Source organism: Peromyscus eremicus, chromosome 23, assembly GCF_949786415.1.
Source record: "Peromyscus eremicus chromosome 23, PerEre_H2_v1, whole genome shotgun sequence".
In the NCBI taxonomy this organism is placed as follows: Eukaryota; Metazoa; Chordata; class Mammalia; order Rodentia; family Cricetidae; genus Peromyscus; species Peromyscus eremicus.
This window is the reverse complement of record NC_081438.1, coordinates 23,800,429-23,827,492: the sequence shown is the minus strand read 5'-3', so window position 1 is coordinate 23,827,492 and position 27,064 is coordinate 23,800,429. Positions and strand designations below refer to the sequence as shown.

The window sequence follows — 27,064 nt, the reverse complement described above, 5'->3', positions numbered from 1 at the left end:
CTTGAATTCATTAGAGATCTTCCTGCCTCTGCCTTTTGAATGCTGGGATTAAAGGCATGCGCCACCACCACCTGGCAACAAATTTTAATAACATGTTTAGCTATGAAGCTGTGGAGGTGGTTCAGCATTTAACAGTGTGTTCTGCTGTAGAGCACCTGAGTTCACTTCCCAGAACCCCAGTGGGGTTGCTCACAGTCACCTGTAACTCCAGCTTTAGGAAATCCAGCACCTTTTCTGGACTCTGAGGGTACCCGAATGCACATAGAGACACAGACACACAAATAAAAATAATAATTAAAAAGAAATAATTAGCTAGAATTAAAAAAAATATGTTCCTGGCCAGTTGTGGCACACGCCTGTAAAGATAGCAGTTAGGCTGAGGCAGGAGGATTATGAAGAGTGGTACTCTGGCATTTTTGTTTAGGATTCAGTGAGGTTCAAAGGGGTTCTCTGAGGAAGTCTCTGAGGGGGTCTCTGATAACAGCTGAGAGATAGTGGGGTGACATTAGGCTAAGGAGTTCATAATGTATGCTAGGATGTGGGGACATCAACCCCTGCTAGCTGGGAGTGTAGTCACTCTGGGTAGTGTGGAGACGATTGATTCTAGAATAAACCCTGGGCTTGGGTTACTTCTGGCCCCAACTAGGATTAGCGCTCCCACCAGAGGTGAAGTTTCCATCTCAAGTTGAGTGTGTGTGTCTGTCCCGTGTCGTCATCCGTCGTCCGTCCCCGTGTCCCCGTCCCCCCCCCCCCGTCAGTGAAAGTGAGGACCAGTGATAGTGTAGGTGAAAGACTGAACGAAGGTGTGGGCGCTGTTAACGTGTCAAGTTCACGGTAGCCATGGCAATTCCTCTGCGTGGCCACAGGTTGAGGTGGCAGTGTAGCACAGGCAGCCCTCTGGAGTGAGACACTCTGCACACTAAGTCAGGTGCTGTTTACTGTAAAGGCTTTGGAGGTATCAACTCATTTCTTCTTGGCAACAACCCAATGAGAGGAGTGTTTTTGTTGTATCATTTTTTGTGTGTGCTTGTAGATGCATGTGCCCATGCATGCCCATGCAGAGCCCAGACTGTCTTCCTCTATAGCTCTCGGCATTATTCTCTTGAGACAGGGTCCCTCACTGAACCTGAAGCCCTTGATCTTGCTGGGCTGACTGGACTGGCCAGTGAACTCCTGGGATTCTCCTGTCTCTGCCCCATAACCGAGGTCACAGATAGCACATGCAGCCATGCCCGACTTCGACATGAGTGCCGGGGATCTGAACTCAGGTCCACGTGCTTGCAGAACAAGCACTCTTACCTACTCTTGCCTACTGAGCCATCTCTCCAGCCCCTCATTTCCTTTAAAAATTTTGAACATTCATTCATTTTTCTGTGTGTGTGTGTGTGTGTGTGTGTGTGTGTGTATGTATACATGTATTTGCACATGCTTGTGTGCCATATCACACGCGTAGAGGTCAGAGGACAGAGGTCAGTTCTCCTTCCACCATATGGTTCTGGGGATTGAACTCGGATTACCAAGTTTAAATGGCAAGTTACCTTTACCTTCTGAGTCATCTGGCGGGGTCTTGTTTTCCTGTTTTAGAACTATCTAGAGAGGATAAATAATCCATCTCAAGGTACACAGCTGGTAAGGGGTGGGGCCAAGATTCACACTAAGACCTTCTGTTGGCTGCCATGCTGGACTGTGGCATGGTGGGTGAGATGAGAGTACCCAGTGCATGCTGTGTGTGTACAGAAAAAAAAAAGATGATGGCCTTGCTTAGCAGACGAGGGGTGAATCCCAGTAGCTGTGGGAAGTACATCAGTGTGTGTAAATAGCTTGTCACTTCTTGCTGGAAGAGCTGACGTCACAACTCAATCTGTGGTGCATTGTGGGAACTCTTTTTCAGATCTCCTCTGCTGCCTGTGGCTATGGATTCACACTGCTGTCCTCTAAAACCAAGGATATTACGAAAGTTTGGGGTATGGGACTCAACAAAGACTCTCAGCTTGGATTCCACAGGAGCCGGAAGGATAAAAGTAAGCAGGTATCCTTGCCATAAACTACAACAGCAGATAAAGAGGGTGTGTTGATGTACGCCTCTAATCCCAGCAAGGGAGAGGCCGAGGGAGGGAGGAGGAGCTGGAGTTTGAGGCCCGCCTGGCTACATAGTGATATCCTGTATCAAAAACTTAAGGGCTGGGCCGGTGGTGGTGGCACACGCCTTTAATCCCAGCACTTGGGAGGCAGAGGCAGGTGGATCTCTGTGAGTTCGAGGCCAGCGTGGGCTACTGAGTGAGTTCCAGGAAAGACGCAAAGCTACACAGAGAAACCCTGTCTCAAAAACCAAAAAAACAAACAAACAAAAAAAAAAAAACTTAAGGGCTGAAGCCAAGTGTGGTGGTGCACACCTGAAATCCGGCCCTCTGGAGGTGGAGGCAGGAGGGTCAGGAGTTCAAAGTCATCCTTAGCCTTATAGTGAGTTTGAGGTCAGTCTAGATTACTTGAGACCTGTCTCAAAACAAAACAAGACAGCGGGGTTGGAGAAATGGGTCAACTGTTAAGAGCACTGGCTGCCCTTCCAGAGGTCCTGAGTTCAATTCCCAGCACCCACATGGTGACTCACAACCATCTGTAATGAGATCTGGTGCCCTCTTCTGGTGTGCAGACATACATGCAGACAGCACTCATCAAAACAAAACAAAACAAGACAGCAACCCAAACCCAAACGAGATAGAATCTTAGGGATGTCTGCAACTCCTGGATTAAATTATTTTTCAGTCTCTTTGCTAATGACACGGAATGTTTAGGCAAAAAGAGACGAGCACTTGCTGTTCACTGACCCTGTTGTCCCTTAGCATTCTGAAATGGCTACAGTGTGGGCTGTCGAGATGGCTCAGTGGGTCACGGTGCTTGCTGCCAAGCCGGAAAACCTGAGTTTGATCCCTTGGGACCAAGGTAGCAGAAGGAGAAAACTGATTCCTCAAGTTGTCCTCTGACTGCCACGTGCATACTGTGGCACATGAGTAGCTGTATTCACTAAGAGAAAGTTTAAAAAAGTTAAAAAGTTGACTGAAAACCTTAAGAGGGAGGCTTTACTGCCGGCACTTGAAACTTTGGTTTTGTTAGAGGGAGGGCCTGCAGAGATGGCTTGGCAGTTACCGAGTGTGTACTGTTCTTCTAGAGACCCCAAGTCTGGTTTCCAGCCCCTGTCAGGCAGCTCAGAACTGTTTGTAACTTCAGCTCCAGAGGGTCCAGCACCCTCCTCTGGTCTCCTCAGACACCACACTCGTGTGCACACAACACAGAGAGACATGCACATACACATAATTAAAAATAAATCTTTAAAAAAGTATCAGAACAGGCGGGGTGGTAGTGGTGCACATCTTAAATCCCAGCACTTGAAAGGCAGAGGCAGGCAGGTCTCTGAGTTTGAGGTCAGCCTGGTCTACATAGTTCTAGGCTAGCCAGGGCTACAGTGTGAGACCCTGTCTCAAAACAACAGTAAAAAGTTAGAAATAATTTAAAGTGCTTTTTTTTTTTTAATTATTATTTTTGAGACAGGATCTCACTAGGTAGCCTATTGGACTGGAACTTGCTGTGTAGACCAGGTTGGCTTTGGACTTACAGAGAACCACTTGGCCTCTGTTTCTAGAGAGCTGGGATTAAAGGCGTGTGCACCCACTCAGTAGAATGATCTGGCCGTGTTGTAAGAACAGGAGTAGAAGGCTGTGGCCGTGGCTCTGGTGTTACGGTCCTTACCCAGCATGCACAAAGCCCTGGGTTCCATCGCCATGCAGCTTAACTGTGGGTGTGCATCTACAGTCCCAGGGCTTGGGAAGTAGAGGCAAGAGGATTTGCTGTGTAGATGAGGCTGGCCTCGCACTCGTGATCCTCCTGCCTCTGCCTCCTTTCTCCACCTCTCATTTTTATACGTTTAGTTTGGGTGTGTGTGAAGGGGGCACATGTGTCATGCTGTGTGTGCTGAGGTCAGAGGCCCACTCGAGGGAGGTGATTCTCTCTCTCTACCATGTGAGTCCTGAGGACTGAGCTCGGGTTGCCAGGCTCGGTGGCAAGCGCCTTTACCAGCTGTGCCGTTTTTTCTGGTTGGCCTTTGTATCCTGAGCGCTGGGATTATAGGTGTGTGTCACTGTGCAGCTGTGGCACTCTATCTGAAAAAATTGTTTTCTAGTCATTCTTTAGTGCTTTTAGACTATTTCTTCCCCTCTCACAGTTTTAGTTTAATTTAATTCTGTGTGTGTGTGTGTGTGTGTGTGTGTGTGTGTGTGTGTGTGTGTGTGTATGTTGCTGATGATCAAACTCAGGGCCTTGTGCCGCTAGATTATTTTCAGCCCATGAGATTGATTGATTTATTCAGGTTTTATTGAAACTAGGTCTCAATCTGTAGCTCTCCTGCCTCAGCCTCCTGAGTTCTGGGACTATTAGGGCCAGCTTTCAAGATGTCTTTTCTTTAAGATGGGGTTTCATGTAGCCCAGGCTGGTTTTGAACTCACTGCTTAGCTAAGGGTGACCTTGACTTTGGATCTCCTTGCCTCTGGGATTTATGTGGTGCTGGGGATGGAGCCTGGGGCTTTGTGTATGCTAGGAAAACACTGAGCTTCCGCCCCAGTCCTGGAGATTTCTTTCAGGAGACGGGTACAGTGTTCGGGACCTGCCTGTGGTGGGGAGGCAGTAGTGTGGGAGGGCAGGCTAGGAGCTGGGCTTCCTAGGCTAGCCTTGTCTGTGGTGTGCGTGCTTCTGAGCTGTGGCTGTCTGGGTCCCTTCCTGTGTGTAGCAGTGAGGTTGGACAGTCAGGGCTCTGTAAGAGCTGATGTGACTGAATCAGCGGCCGCGTTGTGACTGGCGCTCCTGTGCAGCCAGGGGCTATGAGTACGTTTTGGAACCCTCGCCTGTCCCGCTGCCCCTCGACAGAGCTCAGGAGACGAAGGTGTTGCAGGTGTCCTGCGGTCGAGCGCACTCCCTTATCCTGACGGACAGAGAAGGTGGTGAGTGGTCCTGCTGAGGGCTGAGGAGGAGGTGAGGGCGTCTTGGAAACCAGCTTTGCTATTGGGCATCTCCTGCTTGGTGTGACATGGTGTTCCCAGCAGACTCCTGGGGGGCTCTGGAGGGTAGTGTTGGGCAGACTTGCTAACCCTTGCGCTCCCCGCTGTTTCGAAAGCTGTTACCTACTCTACCACTGAACTCTACCTCAGCCCTTGATTTTTTTTTCCCCAAGATTTATTTTTAATTTTTATTTGTGTATATTTGAGTGTATACTATATATGTGTGGTCCTTGCAGAGGCCAGGAAACTGTATCAGATCCTCTGGAGCTGGGTGGTTGTGATTGCCCAGTGTGGGTGCTGGGAACTGAACTCAGGTCCTCCAGATGAGCAGCAAGATCTCCTAACTGCCAAACCATCTCGGCATCCCCGGCTTTTTTTTTTTTAAGATTTTATTTTTAATTGTGTGTATATGTTTATGTCTGAGTGTCTTTGTAGGTTATGAGCATGTTAACAGTGGTCACTGTGGAAACATTATTAGTCTCAAATGCCCCGCTGAACAGAAGGGGCGTCTATCACTGGTTTCTTCCCTGATTGCAGTTCTCTTGGGCTCAGAGTGATTGATTGTCTTCAGTCCCTGGAGGTAGAAGCGGGTCTAGAGGAAAAGCATGCCCTGGCCCTGCCACACTCATGGGCTGCTGCAGAGGCTGCAGTGTGGGACAGGGAGCGGGCCAGGACTGCCTGTGTTAGCCGCTCGGCTCCAGCTGTGGTGGGGCCCTGGAACCCTTAGAGCTGACTGACGGCAGGGCTGTGCTTCAGTCTTCAGCATGGGGAACAATTCCCACGGGCAGTGCGGACGGAAGGTGGTGGAGGATGAAGTCTACAGGTGAGTCAACAGCGCTGCTTCCCCCACACTGTGGGAGCCTGAAGGCCTCTCAACACCCTGGATGCGCGCCTGAGTGCAGGATGGGGTCCTTAATGCTGAGGAGGGAGGGGTGTGTGTGTGTGTGTGTGTGTGTGTGTGTGGCTCACAATCACCTGTAACTCTAGTTCCAGGAGACACCAGGTCTGTGGCCTCCAAGGATACCGCACACTTGTGTACATACCCACACCCATAATTAAAAGCTGCAAATGAGGCAACCTCAGCTAACTGCCCCCCCCCCCATTTGACCTTGAGCAGGTGGGGACATGACTGTGCAGGTGGGGAGGGCAGGAGGTAGGGTCCTGGGTGGGGCCCAGCCTGCGCGGTGCTCATGACTGCCTGCCTTCGTGGCTTCTCTCCGCTTTGTTCCTGGCTGCAGTGAGAGTCACAGAGTGCACAGGATGCAGGACTTTGATGGACAGGTGGTTCAGGTAAGAGGCTTGGGTCGAGGACCTCCAGGCCTGTTGAAAGGTTGCAAGGTGCACAGGGGGATGTCACATTTGTCATTGGGCTTCTCTGGATGTCTTAGGGGTACTGTCGCTGTGATGAAACACCATGACCATAAGCAACTTGGGAAGGAAAAGGTTTATTTGGCATAGGCGTCCACATCACTGTTCATCATTGAGGGAAGTCAGGACAGGAACTCAAACAGGGCAGGAACCTGGAGGCAGGAGCTGATGCAGAGGCCATGGAGGGATACTGCTTACTTACTGGCTTGCTCCACATGGCTTGCTCAGCTAGTTTTCTTATAGAACCCAGGACCACCAGCCCAGGGATGCTCATAGGCTTGCTTATGACATAATCCTTCCTTCCTTCCTTCCTTCCTTCCTTCCTTCCTTCCTTCCTTCCTTCCTTCCTATTTATTTTGGTTTTGAGACAGGGTTTGTCTATGTAACACTGCCTAACCTGGAACTCGCTCTGTAGACCAGCTAGCTTTGAGCTCAGAGATCTGTCTGCCTTTGCCTCCCAAGTTCTGGGATTAAAGATGTGCCCCACCATGCCAAGCTTAGCCCATTCTTATGTTGGAGGCATTTTTTCAACTGAAGCTCCCTCTTCTCTGAAGACTGGCTTGTGTCAAGTTGACCTAAAACTAGCCAGCACACTGGATGAAGAGATTAGTAGAAATTAATTAACTTACCACAGGCCAGAACTGATGCTAGAATGTAGGAGCAGGGTAGGCGTGAAGGGGATGTAGCAGGTTTAGTACTCAGGTTGCAGTAGAGTGGAGTTTTTGAACTGGCTTCATAGTGCCATAGTGAATGTGAGTTCAAGTCCCTGCTTCTCCATTTCCTTGCTAAGTGACTTGGGTAAGTCACCAGACTTCGGTGGTTCCATTTGAGCTAGGGTGTCTCGACTGTTGCCATAGCACAGCTCCTGGTAGAACAGCTGTCCTGTGAGTTAGGAAAAGAAGCGTGGTATCTTACTGTCCTGTAGACATAATGTGGTGTGGGGCCGCAAGGAAGCCTGGGGTAGGGGGTGGACAGTGCCTTCCAGAGAAGTGTGAAGGGGCAAGAGACAGCCGATTCCAACAGGGAAGGTGATGGAGGGGCTGAGGTTACAGAGGGAAGGTGGGGAGGGGCAGATGGGAGCTCAGTGTGGGGGTGGAGGAAGGAAGAGCTGATGGAGAGAGTGAACTGTGAAGGTGATCTGGGGCAAGTCCACCTGATCCAGTCCCCGTCCCCCGCCCCAGCCCCAGCCCCAGCCCCAACCCGGTGCATAGGCTCTAACAGCACTGTGTCTCTGTGTCTGCCAGGTTGTCTGTGGTCAGGACCACAGCCTGTTCCTCACAGACAGAGGGGAAGTCTATTCTTGTGGATGGGGTGCCGATGGACAGACAGGTAGGTGCTTGCTGCCCCCTTGGGGAGGTGAAAGATCTTGGCCTGTGGCCTCTGCAGCAATTGTGGGTTATAGGGCTCATGGTCTAGATTTGGGTCTTCTGGGGACTGCTGTCTTTTGCATCCTTTCCTGTTCCTTTTGCTGCTGGTTTCCATAGAAACAAACCAAGAAGGTGTCAGAGGTTCCTCAGCACTGTGGTCAGTAGCGGAGCCCTGGGCCTCATTCATCCCAGCGACTGGAGTCTGGAGGAGCAGGCTTGTCTGTTGCCTCTGCTGACTCCTGCTGGTAGTACTCGATCCCCTCAGGGGCTCAGTGACTTGGTTGTGAACTCGTGTTTTATTGAGTGTAATTTGTGGGAACCTCCAGGCCCTGCATTAGAGATCATTCCTCTGGAAGGCATTTCATTGGCCCTGGCCTGGTGCCAGGGCTTCTGCTCCTCTGAGATCCTGGTTTACTCAGGAGTCTGTGGGTCAGTGCTGAGCTTTGGCTGGCGGCCCAACAGGGTCTCATGCTGTCTGGGTGGTCTCTACCTCCTGGTCTCAGTGGCCTCTTCCCTCAGTCTGCTGAGCCTATGTGCACATGAGCCCACAGGTGCATGCCACTGTGCCTGGCTTCTGTACCCCCAGCAAGGCCAGAGAGTGTTAGAAACTGCTTCTTACAGGGCTGGGATGGAGCGCACTGGTTCCTCTATCCCCAGCACTACAACCCCCAAAACAGCCAATAGAAGAAAGACAGTAATTGCTTATAATTTACGCAAACTCAAAGCTTTATCATATAGTGCTAGTTCATCTTCCAAGATTTTCTGACTTAACTTTTGGGGGTTTCGAGGGTTTGCTCTCTTTTCTTCCTTTGTTTCTTTTTTGACATAGGGTCTTTCTATTTAGTTCTGGCTATACTAAAACTTGCTATGTAGATCAGGCTGACTTTAAATTCACAGACGCCTCCTGCCTCTGCCTCCCAAGTGCTGGGAATAAAGGTGTGCACTGCCACATCTCTTGAGGGTCTGTTTCTTTTCTTTTCTTTTCTTTTCTTTTCTTTCCTTTCCTTTCCTTTCCTTTCCTTTCCTTTCCTTTCCTTTCCTTTTCTTTCCTTTTCTTTTCTTTTCTTTTCTTTTCTTTTTGTTTTTTTGGAGACAGGGTTTCTCTGTGTAGTTTTGGTGCCTGTCCTGGATCTCTGTAGACCAGGCTGGCCTTGAACTCACAGAGATCTGCCTGGCTCTGCCTCTCGAGTGCTGAGATTAAAGGCGTACGCCACCACCACCTGACTTGAGGGTCTATTTCTAGAACTACAGAATAGACCAGGCTGTCCTGGAACTTATGATCTTCCTGTCCTCAGTCTTTCAACTTGATTTAGACCTGAAAGTTCCTAGGGTGTTTAAAATATACCGGTTACGGCTTTGTTGTTTGTCCTCTTGGGTGTAAAGTGCTACCCACGTGCCTGTCCTTCCCTAAGTCCCTAATGCATGTTTCCTACTGTGCCAGGCCTGGGTCACTACAACATCACCAGCACACCCACCAAGCTGGGCGGAGACCTTGCTGGGGTGACGGTTGTCCAGGTTGCCACCTACGGTGATTGCTGCTTGGCCGTGTCCTCCGATGGCGGTATCTTTGGCTGGGGAAATTCTGAGTACCTGCAGCTGGCCTCGGTCACAGACTCCACTCAGGTGTGTAGCCAGTGGGAGCAGAGGCTTCGCCGCAGAGCTGTGCTTCAGGCGTAGCCTGGTGTCACACTGCCTCTGCTCTGCTGTCTCCTCAGAGCCAGCCCCCAAAGAAGAGTAGGTGTGAAGCCACTGTGACTAGCTGGCCCTGGTTTAAGACAGTGTTGTTTTGTTTTTGTGTGCTTTTCATTTGTGTGTGGGTGTGGTGTGCGTGTGGTGTGCGTGCGTGTTTTGCATGTGTGCACATGTGTACATGGAGGCCTGTGGTTGATTATTCTTCCATCATATTGATTGAGGAAGGGACTCTTTTAATCCAACCCAGAGCTTGTCAGTAAAGGTGTCGTGCTGGCCAGCTCGCTCTGGGTATCCTCTGTGCTGGCCTTCAGAGGCTGGAGTCACAGGCAGCCTCCTGGGGATCCAGTCTCCAGTCCTCATGCCGCGGCCTACCTGGCGTGTATATAGGTTCTGAGAATCCAGTCTCCCAGTCCTCATGCTGCAGGTAAGCACTTTAACCACAGAGCCATCTCCAGCCAGGATGTGTGTGCTTTGAGACCGTTTTGCTACACAGATCTGGCTGGCCTCAACTTGTAGCACGTTTCTTGCCTCTGCCTCCTGAGTCCTGCCATTTCAGGCAAGAGACACCATATCCCACTTAGACAGTGATTAAGTTTGTCTCTCCTCCTTTTCTTTCTTTCTTTCTTTCTTTCTTTCTTTCTTTCTTTCTTTCTTTCTTTCTTTCTTTCTTTCTTTCTTTCTTTCTTCTTTGGGATGGGGGTGATTTGAGACAGGGTTTCTCTATATCGTCTTAGCTGTTCTGGAACTCCAGGCTGGCCTCGAACTCACAGAGATCCGCCTGCCTTTGCCTCCCAAGTGCTGGGATTAAGGTGTGTGCTACCACCACCTGGCTTCCCTCACCTATTTCTAACAGGGATATGAGGCAGTGTACACATGTACCCACGATGTCCTAGAGTGCCTCTGCCTTAGTGTAGCATATAGGTAGTCAGGCTTGGTGACAAGCTGGGAGTTAGCCTGGGCTGCATAGTGAGACAACAGAAGAAGCTGGGTATGGAGATGTACCCCTGTAATCCCAGCACTCAAGAGTTGGAGGCAGGAGGAGTTCAAGGGCATCTCAGCTGCTCTTGAGGCCAGCCTGGGCTACATGAGACCCTGCCTCAACAAGTTAAAAGAAAATACAGCTTCCAGAGCATGCAGACTCTAAACATAAAGGCTGTAACTGAGGCTGGCCTCTGGTTCATGGTCAGTCTCCCCAGTTCTGGGATGGCAAGTGTGTGCTGCTATGCCTGACTGGCTTTAGCTTTTTATTAAGGACGATTTTGAATATAAACAAAAAGTAGAGATTGTTTGGTAACTAACATCTTTTTTTGTTGTGTTTTATATATGAATGTGTGTGTGTGTGTGTGTGTATGTGTGTGTTGTCTGTAGGCGGAGGACAACCTCAGTTGTCATACCTCAGAAGCCATCCACCTTTTTTTTCTCTTGAGACAGGGTTTCTCTGTATAGTTTTGGTGCCTGTCCTGGATCTTGCACTGTAGACCAAGCTGGCCTTGAACTCACAGAGATCCACCTGCTTCTGCCTCCCGAGTGCTGGGATTAAAGGTGTGCGCCACCAACACCCAGCTACCTTATTTTTTTTGAGACAGGGTCCCTCCCTGAGACCTGAGGCTCATTCACTAGGCTCGGTTGGCTGGATTCTGGGACTGACATGTGTCCACCTCCCCTGTGCTTGGATTACCAGAGCATACCCTCACACCCAGCTCTTTGTGTGCGTGGGTTTTGGGCATGAGTTAGAACTCAGGTCCTTATACTTGCATAGTAAGCACTTTCCCAACTGAGCTGTCCCAGTCCATAACTAATACCTTTCTATTCATCACTGATGTTACTTGCTTATGGCCAGTTCTTGGTATTTAATTATTTAATTAATTATTTATTTTTTTGAGTAGCCCTGGCTGTTCTGGAATTCTCACTGTATACCAGGCTAGCTGAACTCAGAGATCTGTCTGCCTCTGCCTCCCAGTTGCTGGGATTTAAGGTGTATATCACCATGCCCAGCTTGCTAATGTCCAGTTCTTAATAATAAAAGTATAATTTATAAATTGTTACTCACGAATATGAAGTGTGTGCAATTTAGTAATTTTTTCCCCCAACATAATATTTTTTTGATTCAGTTTAGTAGGTTTTGGTTCATTTACAGAGGTTGCAGACTGGTGACATGGCCCAGCAGGTAGAGGGACTTGCCACCAAGACTTACAACCTGAGTTTGATCTCTGTGACAACAGAGATCTGACTCTCATGAGTTGTCCTCTGACCTCCATTGTGCTCTGTGTCATGTGTGCATGTGTATGTACACATACAATAATAAATAGATACATAAAATAAATAAAAATTGAACAGCTCGCAGTGGTGGAGCACGCCTTTAATCCCAGCACTCGGGAGGTAGAGGCAGGTGGATCCCTGTGAGTTCGATTCCAGCCTGGTCTACAGAACGAGTTCCAGGACAGCCAGGGCTACACAGAGAAACTGTGTCTCAAAAAACCATACAAACATGGGGCTGGAGAGATGGCTCAGTGGTTAAGAGCACTGGCTGCTCTTCCAGAGGACCTGGGTTCAATTCCCACATGGCAGTTCACAACTGTCTGTAACTCAAGTTCCAGGGGATCCATCACCCTTACACAGACATGCATGAAAGCAAAACACCAATGAATGTAAAATAAAAAATAAACAAAAAGAAAAAGAAAAAAACAAAAGAAAAACATTTATGGCTGGGTGGTGGTGGCGCATGCCTTTAATCCCAGCACTCAGGAGGCAGAGGCAGGCGGATCTCTGTGAGTTTGAGGCCAGCCTGGGCTACAGAGCGAGAGCCAGGACAGTCACCAAGACTACACAGAGAAACCCTGTCTCAAAAAAACCAAAAAAAAAAAGAAAAGAAAAAAACCATATAAGCAAACACTAAACATTTAAAGAAAAAGCTAACACTCCTCTTGCAAAGGTTTTACTACTGTCAAACTCCCAGAGCATCTTTCTCATCCCCCAAAGCTCACACTGCTATGTGATGTAATGGCTGACATTGTCACATCTCATTCTGTTTCTCTGCCCTGGCCTGCTTTTGTTTTTATGGTCCTGGGAATGGCACCCAGGACCTCGAGTGCACTAGGTGGGTGCTATACCACTGAGTTGCATTCCCAACACTTCACATTTTTTATGTAATGGTGGGTCAGGAACCTGGCAGGGGCAGCAGGTTTCTTGTCCCTGAGCCTGATAAAGTTACAGTCATTGTGGGGTTTCCCTGGAAAGGAGCTATCTCCAGCCTTCCTCTGCTGGTGATTGTCAGGATGCAGGCTCTCTGCTGGACCGAGGCCCTGGTGCCTCACTGGGGCTTGGCCATTTGCTAGCTGCTGGCCAGAGCTTTCTGGATTCCTCGCCATGTGGGTCTCTCCACTCTGGAGGAGAGGGGTTGTAACAGTGTGGCAGCTGGCTCCATTAGAGCAGCAGGTGAGCAGGCCATTGAGGCCGAATTCCGTGGTGGATCATTTGAAGTGATAGTCCCTTACTTCTGGAATTCTGTTTAGTAGAAGCAAGTCACCTGTGTTAGCCCACGCCCAAGATCACCCGTGGGTGTGGATAGCAGGAGGCCCAGACCCCTGGGAGCCACTGTGGAAGTGGCCAATACAATTTTGATTTTCTTTTTGATTTTCTTCTTCTTTTTTTTTTTTTAAAGATTTGTTTGTTTATTATGTATACAGTGTTCTGTCTGCACATATCCCTGCAAGCCAGAAGAGGGCACCAGATCTCATTACAGATGGTTGTGAGCCACCATGTGGTTGCTGGGAATTGAACTCAGGACCTTTGGAAGAACAAGCAGTGTTCTTAACCTCTGAGCCATTTCTCCAGCCCCGATTTTCTTATTTTTGTTTTGAGACAGGATCTCTCTCTTTGTAGCCCTGGCTGTTCTGGAACTTGCTATGTAAACCAGGCTGGTCTTGAGCTAATAGAGTCTTACTGCTTTTGCCCTCTGAGTGCTGGGATCAAAGGTGTGCACCATCACACCCAGCTTATTTTAACTTCTTTACACTTGTTTGTTTAGACTCTGTGTGTCTATGTGTGCCATGGTGTGTGTGTGTGGTCAGAGGACAGCTTGTAGGAGTAAGTTCTCTCCTGGTATCATGTTGGTTCAGGTAGTCAAGCTTGGCAGTGAATGGGTTTATCTCAGCAACTCTTATTTTTTATTTATTTCCTTTTTTTTTTTTTTTTTCAGACAGGGTCTCACACTGTAGCTGCAGAGTAGTGCAGGTATGAGCCACCACACCCAGGAGCATGGGGTCAGGCTGTAACCGTCAAGGCAAGCCTCTACCGCCCTCCTACCAGCCAGGCCCCACCTCCTAAAAGTTCCCAGCCTTCAAAGCACCGTTTACCGATCTAGTTGGTGGCATGACCTGGGAGAACGGAGTCTAAAGTGAGGCGGACTATAAAGTCTTACGCAATAGCCAGCTTTATTCAGAGCATCGGACAGTTTCTACTTGGAGGGTTAGGAAGAGTTGCCTGAGTAAAGTGTACAATCACAGGGATAAGCTGTATGTGGCAAAACCATGTTTTTCCCTAGAGGCATATGAATAACTCACTTTCGTCTGCTGTATCTGGGAGGAACACAAAAACATATTCCAAGAACAGTTCTGTTTTGAAGAAACTGAGGTCACAAGACTCTTGTTTTCTTGGAGTTTTCTCACAAGCATTTAGAATTCTCACACAGCCCTATTCTTGGACCATATTCCAACACCACAAGCTAGGGAGTAAGTTTCCAAACCTGAGCTGAGCCAGGGATGTGGTGGTGCACTCCTTTAATCCCAACACTCGGGAGGCAGAGGCAGGGGGAGCTCTGTGAGTTCGAGGCCAGCCTGGGCTACAGAGTGAGTTCCTGGGCAGCCAAAGCTATATAGAGAGAGACCTTGTTTCAAAACAAACAAACAACCAAAACTACGAACACCCCAGGACAACACATGAGCCTCTGGGGCCATTTCAGATTCAAACATGACAAGGACCATATTCATACAGTGGTTTACAGTGTCCTGCTGACCGGGCTTCCCCCTCGTCTTTTTTAATTAATTAATTAATTAATTAATTAATTAATTTTGGAGCTGAGGATCGAACCCAGGGCCTTGCGCTTGCTAGGCAAGCACTCTACCACTGAGCTAAATCCCCACCCCCCCTTTTTTTTTAAACATTGTTTTAAAAGATTAATTTATGTGTCTGAGTTGTATCTGTGTGAGTCTGGGCATGTTAGTGTAGGTGACCTTGAAGGCTGGTAGAGAGTGTTGGATCCTCTGGAGCTAGAGTTACAGGCAGTTGTGAGCTACCAGATGTGGGTGCTGGAAACTGAGCTTGGGTGCTCAGGAAGAGCAGCAGACACTCCTAAAAACCATTTGTTATCTCTCTTCTTTTTTTAAAACTTTAATTTTGAGACAGGTTCTCACTGTGTATCCCTAATGGGTCTGGAACTTGTTACGTAGACCAGGCTGGCCTTGAACTCACGGAAATCTGCCTGCCTCTGTATCCTGAGGGCAGGGCTTAAAAGTGTGTGCCACCATGCCTATATCATTTTCTTTTTCTCCTTTTTTTAGGGTTTTAATTCATAACTCTGGCTGGTCTGGGACTCTCTATGTAGACCAGGGCCTCAAACTCATAGAGATCCACCTGCTTCTGCCTCCTGTGCTGGGATTAAAGGGGTGCACCACCACACCTGGCCAGTCCTGACCTCTTAGAGTGGGCTGTGCTTGTCCTGTTCCCTTGGTACATCTCTTCCAACTGGAGGATGCTCCCTTATCCCCTTGCCTAGCTACCCCTTCTTACCCTTCAGAGCTCAGGAAAAGGGACCCCTCCCCCTCCCCCATGTCAGGCCAGCCTCTTAGAGACTCCTGGAAATGCCCTCCACACTTCCGGCTAGCACAAATGGAAGAAGGTGCTGAGTTTGATTGACACCTGCCTCCCAGAAGAGGGGAACTGGGCCCTCTGGCTCCCTTCTGTGTCCTAAGCCCTTGGTCAGGAAGCTTAGTGATGAGAGGTACTGGGGAAACCTTTGTGGAGTGAATGAGTGAGCTGGGACGTTAGCCATGGATTCTTCCCGCTTCCGGCTCCTTTGTTTTCCCTAACCATGCCCGCTCTTTTCTTTGGTGCAGGTGAGTGTCCCTCGGTGCTTGCCTTTCTCTGAAGTGGGCAAGGTGAAGCAGGCGGCTTGTGGTGGCACAGGCTGTGCGGTATTAAATGGTGAGAGCCACTTCCGGCAGCTCCTGGAGAAACAATGGGAGATGAGCTAGGGAAGGGGACGGTGTGTGTGCTTCAGATTCCTGAAGAGGGGAGCGCGCCTATGGGAACATCTAGTTACTGTCATTCAGTGATTACAGGGTAGGGGTGAGATTCCCAACAGGTTAGGAGCTCAGGATACAGATGCATAGACAGCCAGAGAGCTTTGCCATTTTGTAGCAAACATCTGGATCAGGAGCTGGCGATCAGACACAGGCCCCTATGTTTACTAGGGGGATTCCAGCAGGGGTGGACCACTGAGCCGCTTGCCCAGGGTCTCATGCATGAAAACCCTGCTCTGTCACTGTGCTCTGCCCCTAGCAGGAGGAGTATTGCACTTGTTATAGCCAGGGCTACAGAGTAGTTCAGTGGTAAAGCACTAAAGCATGAAGAACCAGATACTGTCCTTAGCACTGTACCAAAAAGAAAGAGGGAAGGCCAGAAGGGCTGGGGGAGGGGTACTGAGAAGGAAGGAAGGAAAGGGAGAGGGAAGGAAGGAGGGCTGGACATTGTGGTGCAGGTCTTTGATTGCCAGCACTCAAGAGGCTGAGGTGGAGGATTATAAATCCAGGCCAGCCTGGACTATAGAGCAAGACTGTGTCTTCAACAAAACACCTGGAGCTGGAGATGTGGCTCAGTGGTTAAGAGCACTTGTTTTTGCAGAAGATCCAGCATCCACATGGCGGTTCACAATCATCCATAACTCTAGTCCAGGGAATTTGGTACCCTGTTTTGACCTTCTCAGGTATCAGGGACCCATATTGTACGCAGATACACATTTGAGCAAAAGACTCATACACATAAAATAAATCTAAAAAACAAAATCAGACCCACCCCACAGCAAAACCAAAAACTTCTACTCCCCCAAAAGCAAATTAAAAAGCTAAGAGTTTTGTATTTTGTGGTTTTTTTTTTTTTTTGAGACAGGGTTTCTCTGTGTGGCCCTGGCTGCTGTCCTGGAACTCTATAGACCAGGTTAGCCTTGAACTCAGAGATCCGCCTGCCTCTGTCTCCCGAGTGCTGAGATTAAAGGTGTGCACCACCACCTGGCTCATTTCTAAGAGTTTTAAGAATCTGGCTAGAATGGCTTGTGTCTGGTATGGTGTTCTGATCAGCGTGAAATTTGGTGCTGTTGGTGGGGAAGCATCCACAAGATTTTGTGTGCCCAGTGGGTTTTGTGGATACCCTCCCTCCATTACTCTCAAGAAGTGGGTTGTTTCTGCTCTGAGTGGCTTCCTCCCTAACCATAGGCAAGTATTTAATCAGGGAGAGAATAATTTTCAAGCTGCTAGCTCAGGGTGTCTCACATATCTCAAGGTGATCCTCCTGCCTCCACCTCCTGAGTTTGGGGATTACAGGCATGCTCTGCCGTGCCTGGTTTATGTGGTCTGGGGATGGAACCCAGGGCTCCATGCATGCTCAGCATGCACTCTGCCAGCTGAGCCCCACCCCAGCCCCTGTTGTTTTCACAGCAAGGGAGGGCTTTGTTTGCCTCGACTCACACCCGCTGTTTTTGTTGTGACACAGAAGAAGGACATGTCTTCGTCTGGGGCTATGGGATTCTTGGGAAAGGACCAAACCTCTTGGAAACGGCACTTCCAGAAATGATTCCACCCACGCTCTTTGGCTTGACAGAGTTCAACCCCGACGTCCAGGTTTCCCAGATCCGATGTGGGCTTAGCCATTTTGCTGCACTCACCAGTAAGTTACCCTGCTTGCTGGGCAGCCAGGCCAAAATCTGTTCCTTCTCAAACTGGGATAGCGCTCAGCTTCTGTCATCAACCTACATCCCTTTATAGCCATCCATTTATCCACCCATCTTTCTGTCCTTCCCTCCATTCTACGGTCTATATCTATCCCATCTCTGTCCATCCTTTTATTCATCTGTCCTCTATCCTTCCCTCCCTTTTTCCATCCACCCATCCGTCCGTCCGTCTGTCTGCCTGCCCAATAGATTGATGTCTTCTTGGGATAAGTAAAGAGGGAGGCATGTTGAGGTAGTCTAGTCTGTGTAAAGGACACGTACCTTCCTTTCATGCTGGCACTTTGGTTTGGGTTCTTTGTTGTGTGGTCATGCAGGCACCTGTTGGGGGGTAGGTGGGGAGAAGGGTTAGCTGGAATGCTAGTGAAAACCAGGAGAGTCTGGGCCATGCATGAGTGAGCGACGCAGAAGTGAGTGTGCAGGCTGTCAAGTGGCCTACCTTCCTGGCAGCAGAGCTCAGACCCTCCAGGGTGCTGGGGAGGGATGACCAACCGCAGAGGTGGCTGGCTGGAGGCTGACCGACAGGTTGTAGAGCCCTGAAATACCGAGTTGCTCCACAAGCGTCTGGACCGCGGCCTTCCTCATGCTCTACTGCCACGCCGCAGTTCAGACGGCTGCTCTGCAGTCCCCTGGATAGCAGTTACTGTGTGTGCGGCACCGTAGTGACTCCTTGCCGCTCAAGTCTTCTTGAGAGAAAAGCTTAACTTTGCCTTTTTTTCTCCTCACCAGAACCTACATTTGCTTTTTCTGGTACTTCTGGTCTGCCGTGTAACTGACCTCCATGCCTAACTCAAATGACATGGCTCCTTTTCACTCTCTTCCGTTCCCGTTTGTGAATCTGTAATACGCTGCTCTCTGAAAATAAAAAGTCTTTTGACTTGAGATGTGACTCGGCAGTAGATCTCTCTAGAATCCCCCAGTGAAGGGCTGTGACATGGCTCAGTGGTAGAATGGCTGCCTAGACTTTGCCAGTGAGGGGCATAGCTCAGCAGTACAGCACTTTCTCCAAGGTGCCATCACTGTGTTTATTAGTTTGTTCATTTGTCCATTTTTGGCTCTTCTAGTAGGTGAAGTGCATGAGCACAGGAAGCATGGTTGTCAGTTGCTGCCCTGTCCCCAGTGCCCAGCACACAGACACAGATCCGACACAGTTAGGAACCCACTTGCTCTATGTGTCCTCACAGAGCACACCCACACACTGAAACCCAAGCAGAACTGGTCGTCTGGCCTCACCGTCATTCAGAAAGGGCCGAGCTGGGTCAGATGGAGCTGTGGCTGGTAGCAGGCCATCCAGATGAGCATAGAGGGCTGTGCACGGGAGCCCTGGACTCTGTCTACACCAAGACCTGCCTTCCCTAGGCTGGCTGCCCTAAGGCCTGGCCTGGGACCTGGTTTGGGGATGGAACATTCTCTAGGGTGCTTTTCTCTGAGATTCAGGTCAGAGGCTGAGTTGAGCGAGCAGTAGGTTCTGCTTGTCCCTGACTCTTGGAAGGCCGTCCTCTTGATGGCCTGCCCCTTGTGTAGCCCCCACCAAGCCCTCGTCTTCCTTCCTTTGCAGACAAGGGTGAGCTGTTTGTGTGGGGCAAGAACATCCGAGGGTGCTTGGGCATCGGACGCCTCGAAGACCAGTACTTCCCATGGAGGGTAAGACCATGCAGGGGTGGGTTGTGGAGGGTAAGACCATGCAGGGGTGGGTTGTGGAGGGTAAGACCGTGCAGGGGTGGGTTGTGGAGGGTAAGACCATGAGGGGTGGGTTGTGGAGGGTAAGACCGTGCAGGGGTGGGTTGCGGAGGGTAAGACCGTGCAGGGGTGGGTTGCGGAGGGTAAGACCGTGCAGGGGTGGGTTGCGGAGGGTAAGACCGTGCAGGGGTGGGTTGCGGAGGGTAAGACCGTGCAGGGGTGGGTTGCGGAGGGTAAGACCGTGCAGGGGTGGGTTGCGGAGGGTAAGACCGTGCAGGGGTGGGTTGCGGAGGGTAAGACCGTGCAGGGGTGGGTTGCGGAGGGTAAGACCGTGTAGGGGTGGGTTGCGGAGGGTGTGCCAAGGGAAGCAGAACCAGATAAAGAACGGAATTCAGGACCTACTGTTGGCTGTGTGCCACCATCTAGGCTGAGCTCCAGGGAGGCTTGTGTGGAGGTGATGGTCAGCGGCTGGATGTAGCACCAGCCTCTAAGTGTGCAGGCCTTCAGCCCTTCTGTTCCGTGTAGTCAGTGAATCCCTACTCAGTGCTGCAGTCCCTGAGAGAAGCTTCCAGGTAGGCAGGCCAGAGACACAGCTCAGTTGGTAGAGTAGCTGCATAGCACATGTGAATCCTTGGGATCCATCCTCAGCACCATGTATGTAAACTTAGTGGGGTGGCCCACACCTTTAACCCCAGCACTACACTTGTGGAAGCAGAAGAATCAGAAGTTCAAGGTCATTCTTAGCTACATGGCCAGTTTGAGGCCAGCCTGAGTTGCATGAGACCCAATCTAAAAAAGAAAAGAAAAGAAATGTCTTTCACAGTTTAGGAACATTATAAAAATCCAGTCTTCCAAGAAAATAAGTATACAAGCGCACATGTGCATGCAGATTCCTCTGCAGACTATTGCTGGTCTGGTCTGAGAGCCAGCACCCCCTTCACACATCACCCCCCCTTCAGCTTGTCCTCTTTTCGAGTGTGGCCTTGGAGAACAGTGGAAACAGTTGGGTCTTGGAATAGTGAATGCTTCCCAGGCCAGTCACTTACCCGTGAGTGTGGATGGATTAGTTTCTTGTTGTTTTGACAAAAGCAGCTTAAGGGAGGAAGGGTTTCCTGTGGCTCACAGTCTGAGGGTGCACAGTCCATCATGGCGGGGAAGGCATGGCGGCAGGAGCAGGAGGTGGCTGCTCACCTCATATCCACAGTCAGGAAGCAGAGAGAGAAGATGCTGGTGCTCAGCTCGCTTTCTCCTTTGTATTCAGTCCAGGACCCCGGCCCATGGAATGGTGCTACCTACATTCAAGATGGGTGTTCCCACCTCAGTTAAACCAACCTAGGGACTCCCTTACAGACATGGCCAGAGGTGTGTCTCCTAGCTGGTTACCTGCTGAGGTGACTTGGCGAAGCAGAGCCGCTGGGGAGGAGTCCATGTCCAGGCCCCTGAACCCGACACCTCCATTCTCAGCGTGCATACACCCTCTTGTTCCGACTCCTACGGCCAGAGCACTAGCACCCTGCCGGCCTCCTGTTGAGGGGATGAGCCTGTCTGCCTGGTGCCGACTGTGTTGGCAGCACCCCGCTGCCCGCTCTCTTGCACATTGGTGAGCCCCCAGGACTCACGCCAGGCAACTGCACTGTCTCTTGTCACCTTTTGATTAGATGAAGGGGAGGCTGGACAGGTCCATTAGCTTTCGTTCTTGTAACAAATACCTGGGGTCATCATCTTAACAGAGGCAGTGTTTGATTTGGTTCTGGTTTTAGAAGCTGTAGCTGGGGTCAGCTGACCCCACTGCTTTAGCCTTGGCAGGGCTGTACAGCATAGCAGGACATGTGACCTTAAAGCTGCTTACCTCATTGGAGGCTGGAATCAGAGGGGTAGAAAGGGGTTGGGGTCCTTTCATTACCTTCAAAGGCACGCTCCCTGTGCTGGCTAGCTGTGTTTTTGTTTTTGTTTTTTGTCTGTCAGTTTGACACAAGCTAGAGTCATCTGAGAGGAAGGAACCTCAGTTGAGAAAATGCCTCCATAAGATGTTATAGGCAAGCCCGTAGGGCATTTTTAAAATTAGTGACTGCTGTGTGAGGGCCCAGCCCGCTGTAGGTAATGCCACATCTGGGCTGGTGGTCCTGGGTGCAAAAGAAAGCAGGCTGAGCAAGCCATAGGGAGCAAGTCAGTAAGCAGCATCCTCCACAGCTTCTGCATCAGCTCCTGCCTCCAGGTTCCTGCCCTGATTTCCCTCAGCGATGGGCTGTGACATGGAAGCATACCCAAATGAACCCTTTCCTCCCCAAGTTGCTTGTTGTCCGTGGTGTTTCATCACAGCAATGGAAAGTCTAAGGCATCCCCAATCCCTAACGTCCCCTCAGTAGGTCCCACCTCTATAGATTGCTACCGTTTCCCGGGAGCACCGAGCTGAGGATCAAGCTTTCAACACATGGGTCTTCAGGGCACACTTGAGATCCAAACCATAGCCACAGGGTGGTGTGGGGCTCCTGTACCACAGCCCTTCTTGCAGAGTTGAGCTGTGAGACCTGAGGCGGATCCCATGAGGTCACGCACACAAGTCCCAGGTGAAGCCAGACTCAGATCTTTTAATTTGATGGGCATGGTGGTGCACACCTGTAATCCTAGCCACTTGGAAGGCTGAGGCAGGAATCAGGTCAGCCTGGGCTATATAGTGAGATATTCTCTCTCTCTCTCTCTCTCTCTCTCTCTCTCTCTCTCTCTCTCTCTCTCTCTCTCTCTCGGCTATATCGTGAGATATTCTCTCTCTCAAAAAAAAAAAAAAAAAAAAAAAGGACTTGCTTAGCACGAAAGGAGCCCTGGGTTCAGTCCCTAGCACCTCATAAACTGGATGTGGCAGAGCACACTTGTAATCCCAGGACTTGGGAGCAAGAGGTGGAGGCAGGAGGACCAGAAGTTCAAGGTCATCCTCAGATACACAGGGCATTTGAGTCCAGCTTGGGCTACATGAGACCCAGAGGCCAGAAATCCCCACACGACTAGGGATAGGCTTATTGTGGAGTCTCTTCAGAGACCTGAGAGACACACGCCGGGGGGCACTGGAGTCTTAGGAGCCTGCTGTTCCAAGAGGTCCTCATTGGCCACAGGTCCTGGCCGGCAAGCAGAGACCTAACAGCTTCCTGTGTTTTGGGTGCTAATGGCCAGAGCGTCTGGGGAACGGCAGATAGGTGCTTAAGTGCAGTGGGCTGGGTGTGGATGATCATGGCAAGGCACTTTCCCAGGAGGGTAAATAGATGATCTCAAGGGGCCTCGGAGGTTGCTAAGAACCCACCTGGCTAGGTCATCATGGGGCAGCCGGTCACTGCTGTTCTGGGGCTGGCCCGGGGCCGCACCTGCAGCTCCAGGCTGCCTCTGTCACCTAGGGCCCATTTCTGTTTGCTCAGTGGTCTGCGTGGCAGCTTTTTCCGAGGCCTTTTGTTTGGGGAGGCAGCGAGGCAGCGTGGCGTGGTTCCTGCCTTCATCTGCCGTCGCCAGCAGCCCCTAATGGAGCTGAAGCTCCACGGTCAGCACCTGCCACTTCGGTGCTTTTAGGCCAGGCCACCTGTTGCGGGCATTCATTTCTGCCCTAAACTCAGGAAATTGCCCAGGCAGACATAGCTTCTCTGCAGCTGTCGGCAGGGAAGGACAGTTGAATAGGGATCTGGCCAGCTGATTCCCCCATCCACATCTGGGTGAGCATCTGAAGGCACAGTCATGCAGGGTGTGCCTAGGCTGGCATGTGCCCTTCTGCATTGAGAGCCTGTGAGGAACACGAGATTTAAGTAGTTCTCAGTTGGGAGATGGAGTTATTAGGAGGTACTTAACACCTGGGTTTTTATTTATTTTGACAGAGACTCATGTAGCCCAGGCTAGCCTCAAACTCGTTGTGTAGCAAGGAAGTTCTGGTCCTTTTGGTTCTTCCTCCCATACCTGATTTACAGGGTGCAGTGCAGTGTGTGTGGAATGTGGTGTGTGGTATGGGTGTGTGCAGTGCAGTGTGTGTGGAATGTGGTGTGTGGTATGGGTGTGTGCAGTGCAGTGTATGTGGAATGTGGTGTGTAGTATGGGTGTGTCTCAAATAATAAGGTGGTTAGTGCTAGAAGAAGACACCTGGGGTCAGCCACTGGTTTCCACACTTACACACACTGCACCACACACAGCATACACCCATACCACACACCACATTCCACACACACTGCACTGCACACACCCATAACACACACCACATTCCACACACACTGCACTGCACACACCCATACCACACACATTCCACACACACTGCACCACACACAGCACACACCCATACCACACACCACATTCCACACACACTGCATAGCACACACCCATACCACACACCGCATTCCACACACACCGCACTGCACATACCCATACCACACACCACATTCCACACACACTGCACCACACACAGCACACACCCATACCACATTCCACATACACTGCACACTGCACACACCCATACCACACACCACATTCCACACACACTGCACTGCACACTGCACACACCCATACCACACACCACATTCCACACACACTGCACTGCACACACCCATACCACACACCACATTCCACACACACTGCACTGCACACACCCATACCACACACCACATTCCACACACACTGCACTGCACACACCCATACCACACACCACATTCCACACACACTGCACTGCACACACCCATACCACACACCACATTCCACACACATACCACATAGACACATCCATACCACACACCACATTCCACACACAAACCACATAGACATACACAGACTACATTCTACACACTACACATTATCTCCCCATAAACTAATACATACCACACACACACACACACAACACTATACATACACTACACACACTACATTCCATACACACGCACTGTCTTAGTAAGATTTACATTGCTGTGATAAAACACCACAAACAAAGCAACTTGGGGAGGAAACGGTTTATTTGGCTTGTACTATTTATCACTGTTCATCATCAAAGGAAGTCAGGACAGGAACTCAAGCAGGGCTGGGACCTGGAGGCAGGAGCTGATGCAGAGGCCATGGAGGGGTGCTGCTTACTGGCTTGCTCCTCATTGCTTGCTCAGACTTCGTTCTGGGGTGTGTGTGTGTATGTGTGTGTGTGTGTGTGTGTGTGTGTGTGTGTGTGTCTGTCTGTCTGATGCATCTGTGTGTGTGTGTCTGTCGGATCTTATCCAGGGATGTTAGGACCCACAATGAGCTGGGCCCTCCCACATCAATCACTAATTAGGAAAAGGCCCTCCAGGCTTGCCTACAGTCTGATATTGGAGGCGTTTCCTCAGCTGAGGCTCCTCCTCTCTGATGACTTAGTTTGTGTTAGGTTGACATAAAACCAGCCGGTATATATAGTATATACATTACATTCCACACACATATATCACACACTCCATTCCTTACATACCATACAGACTACTTTCCACATACCCACCACACACCCACCAAACACAGTACATTTACACACGTATACCACATACACACCAAAAAAGGGAAGAAAAAAGAAATTAAAAAATAGAGAGCCTGTGAAGGCCACTGGGTAGAGGCACTTGACACCAAGCCTGACTACCTGAGTTAATATTCAGTGTCTACAAGGTGGAGGGGGGAACCAACCCCTGAGGGTTGTCCTCTGACCTCAGGTGTACTGTGGCCTGCATGCATGCATGTATGTACACATGTGCGCATGTACACACACACAAATAAGTAGTGTAATAAAGAACAAAATAATGAGGCTTGAGGGACCAGCCCTCTGGGAAGCCCAGTGTAGCTCTGAGGCTTGAGTGTAGTTGAGACAGTCTAGGGTGTTCCTGGCAGGGAAGGCTCTAAAACTGAGCGTCCTCTGGAAACGGACAGACTCCAGTGCTGAGGTTGAGGAGGAACCCGGCCTCCTGCTGCATTGAGGGCTAAGTCTTCCTGGGAGAAAGACCGGCCTAGACAGCAGCGTGGCTAGGCTAGGTGAGGCCCTGATGCCTTTTGAGACATAGCAGGAACTCCGCCTCTCAGGTGACCATGGTGGGGATACGTGGGCTCCAGCCCATGGCTGCAAGTGGGGTCAACAGGTAAAGTGACGGAAGTCACTGGGCCAGCGTGGCCCTGTCCCCACACTAGACCCACCAGGCAGAAGCCTTTCCTGTGCCCTTGTACTTAGTGACCTCCAGGAAAGTCATTGAACACTCAACCTTCAGGCAGGGAATCTCTGTGTCCTTCCCCAGGGCCGCCTTCCCAGGGTAGTTACTAGAGATGATGCCATTGATGGGTAGAGATGTAGGGTGGCCTTTTCCTGATACTCATGAGCTGTGGATTACTGTGGATAAAGTGTGGGCATCCTGTTTGCAGGGGATAGGGCCACACTCACAGAAGGCAAAGAACCTACCAAGAGGTGGGGCTGAGGGTGAGGTTCAATAGGTAGAGTGCTTGCTTAGCATGCACGTAGCCCTAGCTAGGGTCTGTCCCCAGCACCACAGAAAGCAGGTGTGGTACTACATGTGTGTAAACCCAGCACTTGGGAGGTAGAGGCAGGAGGATCAGTTCATGGTCAGCCTCAGCTACACAGAAAGTTGGAGCTATGTGAGTCCCTGTCTCCCCGGAAGGGCTCCAGAGTCTGCCTGCCCTTCCTCTCACTGTGTCCTGGGGCTTGTTTTCCAGGTGACGATGCCCGGCGAGCCTGTGGACGTGGCATGTGGTGTGGATCACATGGTGACTCTGGCCAAGTCATTCATCTGAATCTCCTTCCGGGCCCATCCCGGGTTGCTCCAGCTTCCGAACTATACTGACAGCAGCAGCTTGGCAGGGGCAGGGTGTGGCCACCAGCACTGGGATACTGGGATACTAGGAGAGGGCCAGGGCCTGTGTGGAGCAGGATGCTTCTTACTCTGTGTCCTCAGTGGGGACGTTATAATAGGAGTCTGTGGACAAGACCCTCCCCTGCTGAGGCACCTGGCTGCTGCATTCAGCTCAGGATGGTTGCTCTTGGCTTGGTGTGCTCCTGAGGAGTACCAGGGCACGAGGCCCTAGGGTGGCCAGGCTGATGTCCTTTTCAGGTAACATGGTGGCATCTGGGGATGCGTCTTGCCTGAGATACTATTCTTAGGGGAAGTTCATTATTCATGGCACATTTGATATGAAGAGATTGGAGATATGACAAAGCACTCAGGAGAACTTGTTCCCCTATCACAACAGGACACACTTGGGCTGCTGGCTGGCCCAGCTCAGCAAGAGAGCCAGCTGCCTTCAGCTAGGGCCTCTCTGATCAGCTGCCACCCCAGACTCTAATAGAGTGGCCAGTGTGAGCCAGCCTCCCTCTGCAGCCAGGCTCTACAGTATCCCAGCCTTGGAACCTCCTCCCTGCCTGGCTTTGAATAGTCCAGAAGCCCCTGAAGAAAAGCTGCAGGCCAAATGCTTGTGGGCTGAGGGCTGTGGAATCTTGGCTGGAGGGCCAGCCTTGGAATAGGAGGCCTCAGGAACTGGGAAAATGCTTGTTTTGAAGAAAGCTTGTCTTTTGCTTTCAGAACAGTGTTTGCAAAGTTCTCTTGGAAGGAATAAAGTCTGTTTTCTGACTTTTCTAAGAATGGACGTCTTATTTTCTCTGCAAGAATTTACACTCCTAGGAAAAGAGAACCCTCAAAATCACAGCTAATTTTGTCTGGCTTAGAATTCCTATTACTCTTCCCTCTGTGGGCACATTTGTGAAAAGATTGCCTACAAAAACGATCAATGAATAAACCCTGTTTGTTTGTGGGGTGGGGGTGGGGGTTTTGGTTTCTCTGTGTAGCCCTGGCTGTCTCAGAACTCGCTCTGTAGAAACTCAGAGATCGGCCTGCCTCTGCCTCCCTCCCGAGTGCTGAGATTAAAAGTGTGCACCACCACTGCTTGCC

The 27,064-nt window shown here is 50.3% G+C and overlaps 1 protein-coding gene across 1 annotated transcript in view; it reads left to right on the top strand.

Moving 5' to 3' along the window:
• Positions 1-26,675, top strand: part of Rcc1l (RCC1 like) — a 30,812-nt gene extending 4,137 nt beyond the window's left edge. The window contains exons 2-11 of the mRNA XM_059249438.1: positions 1,892-2,021; positions 4,860-4,988; positions 5,802-5,868; positions 6,284-6,335; positions 7,658-7,742; positions 9,222-9,403; positions 15,586-15,673; positions 17,237-17,410; positions 19,030-19,115; positions 25,836-26,675. Coding sequence (XP_059105421.1) covers positions 1,892-2,021; positions 4,860-4,988; positions 5,802-5,868; positions 6,284-6,335; positions 7,658-7,742; positions 9,222-9,403; positions 15,586-15,673; positions 17,237-17,410; positions 19,030-19,115; positions 25,836-25,913 — 1,071 coding nt within the window. The 3' untranslated portion in view covers positions 25,914-26,675. The remainder of the gene's footprint in view (positions 1-1,891; positions 2,022-4,859; positions 4,989-5,801; positions 5,869-6,283; positions 6,336-7,657; positions 7,743-9,221; positions 9,404-15,585; positions 15,674-17,236; positions 17,411-19,029; positions 19,116-25,835) is intronic.
• The last annotated feature ends 389 nt before the right edge of the window (positions 26,676-27,064 follow it).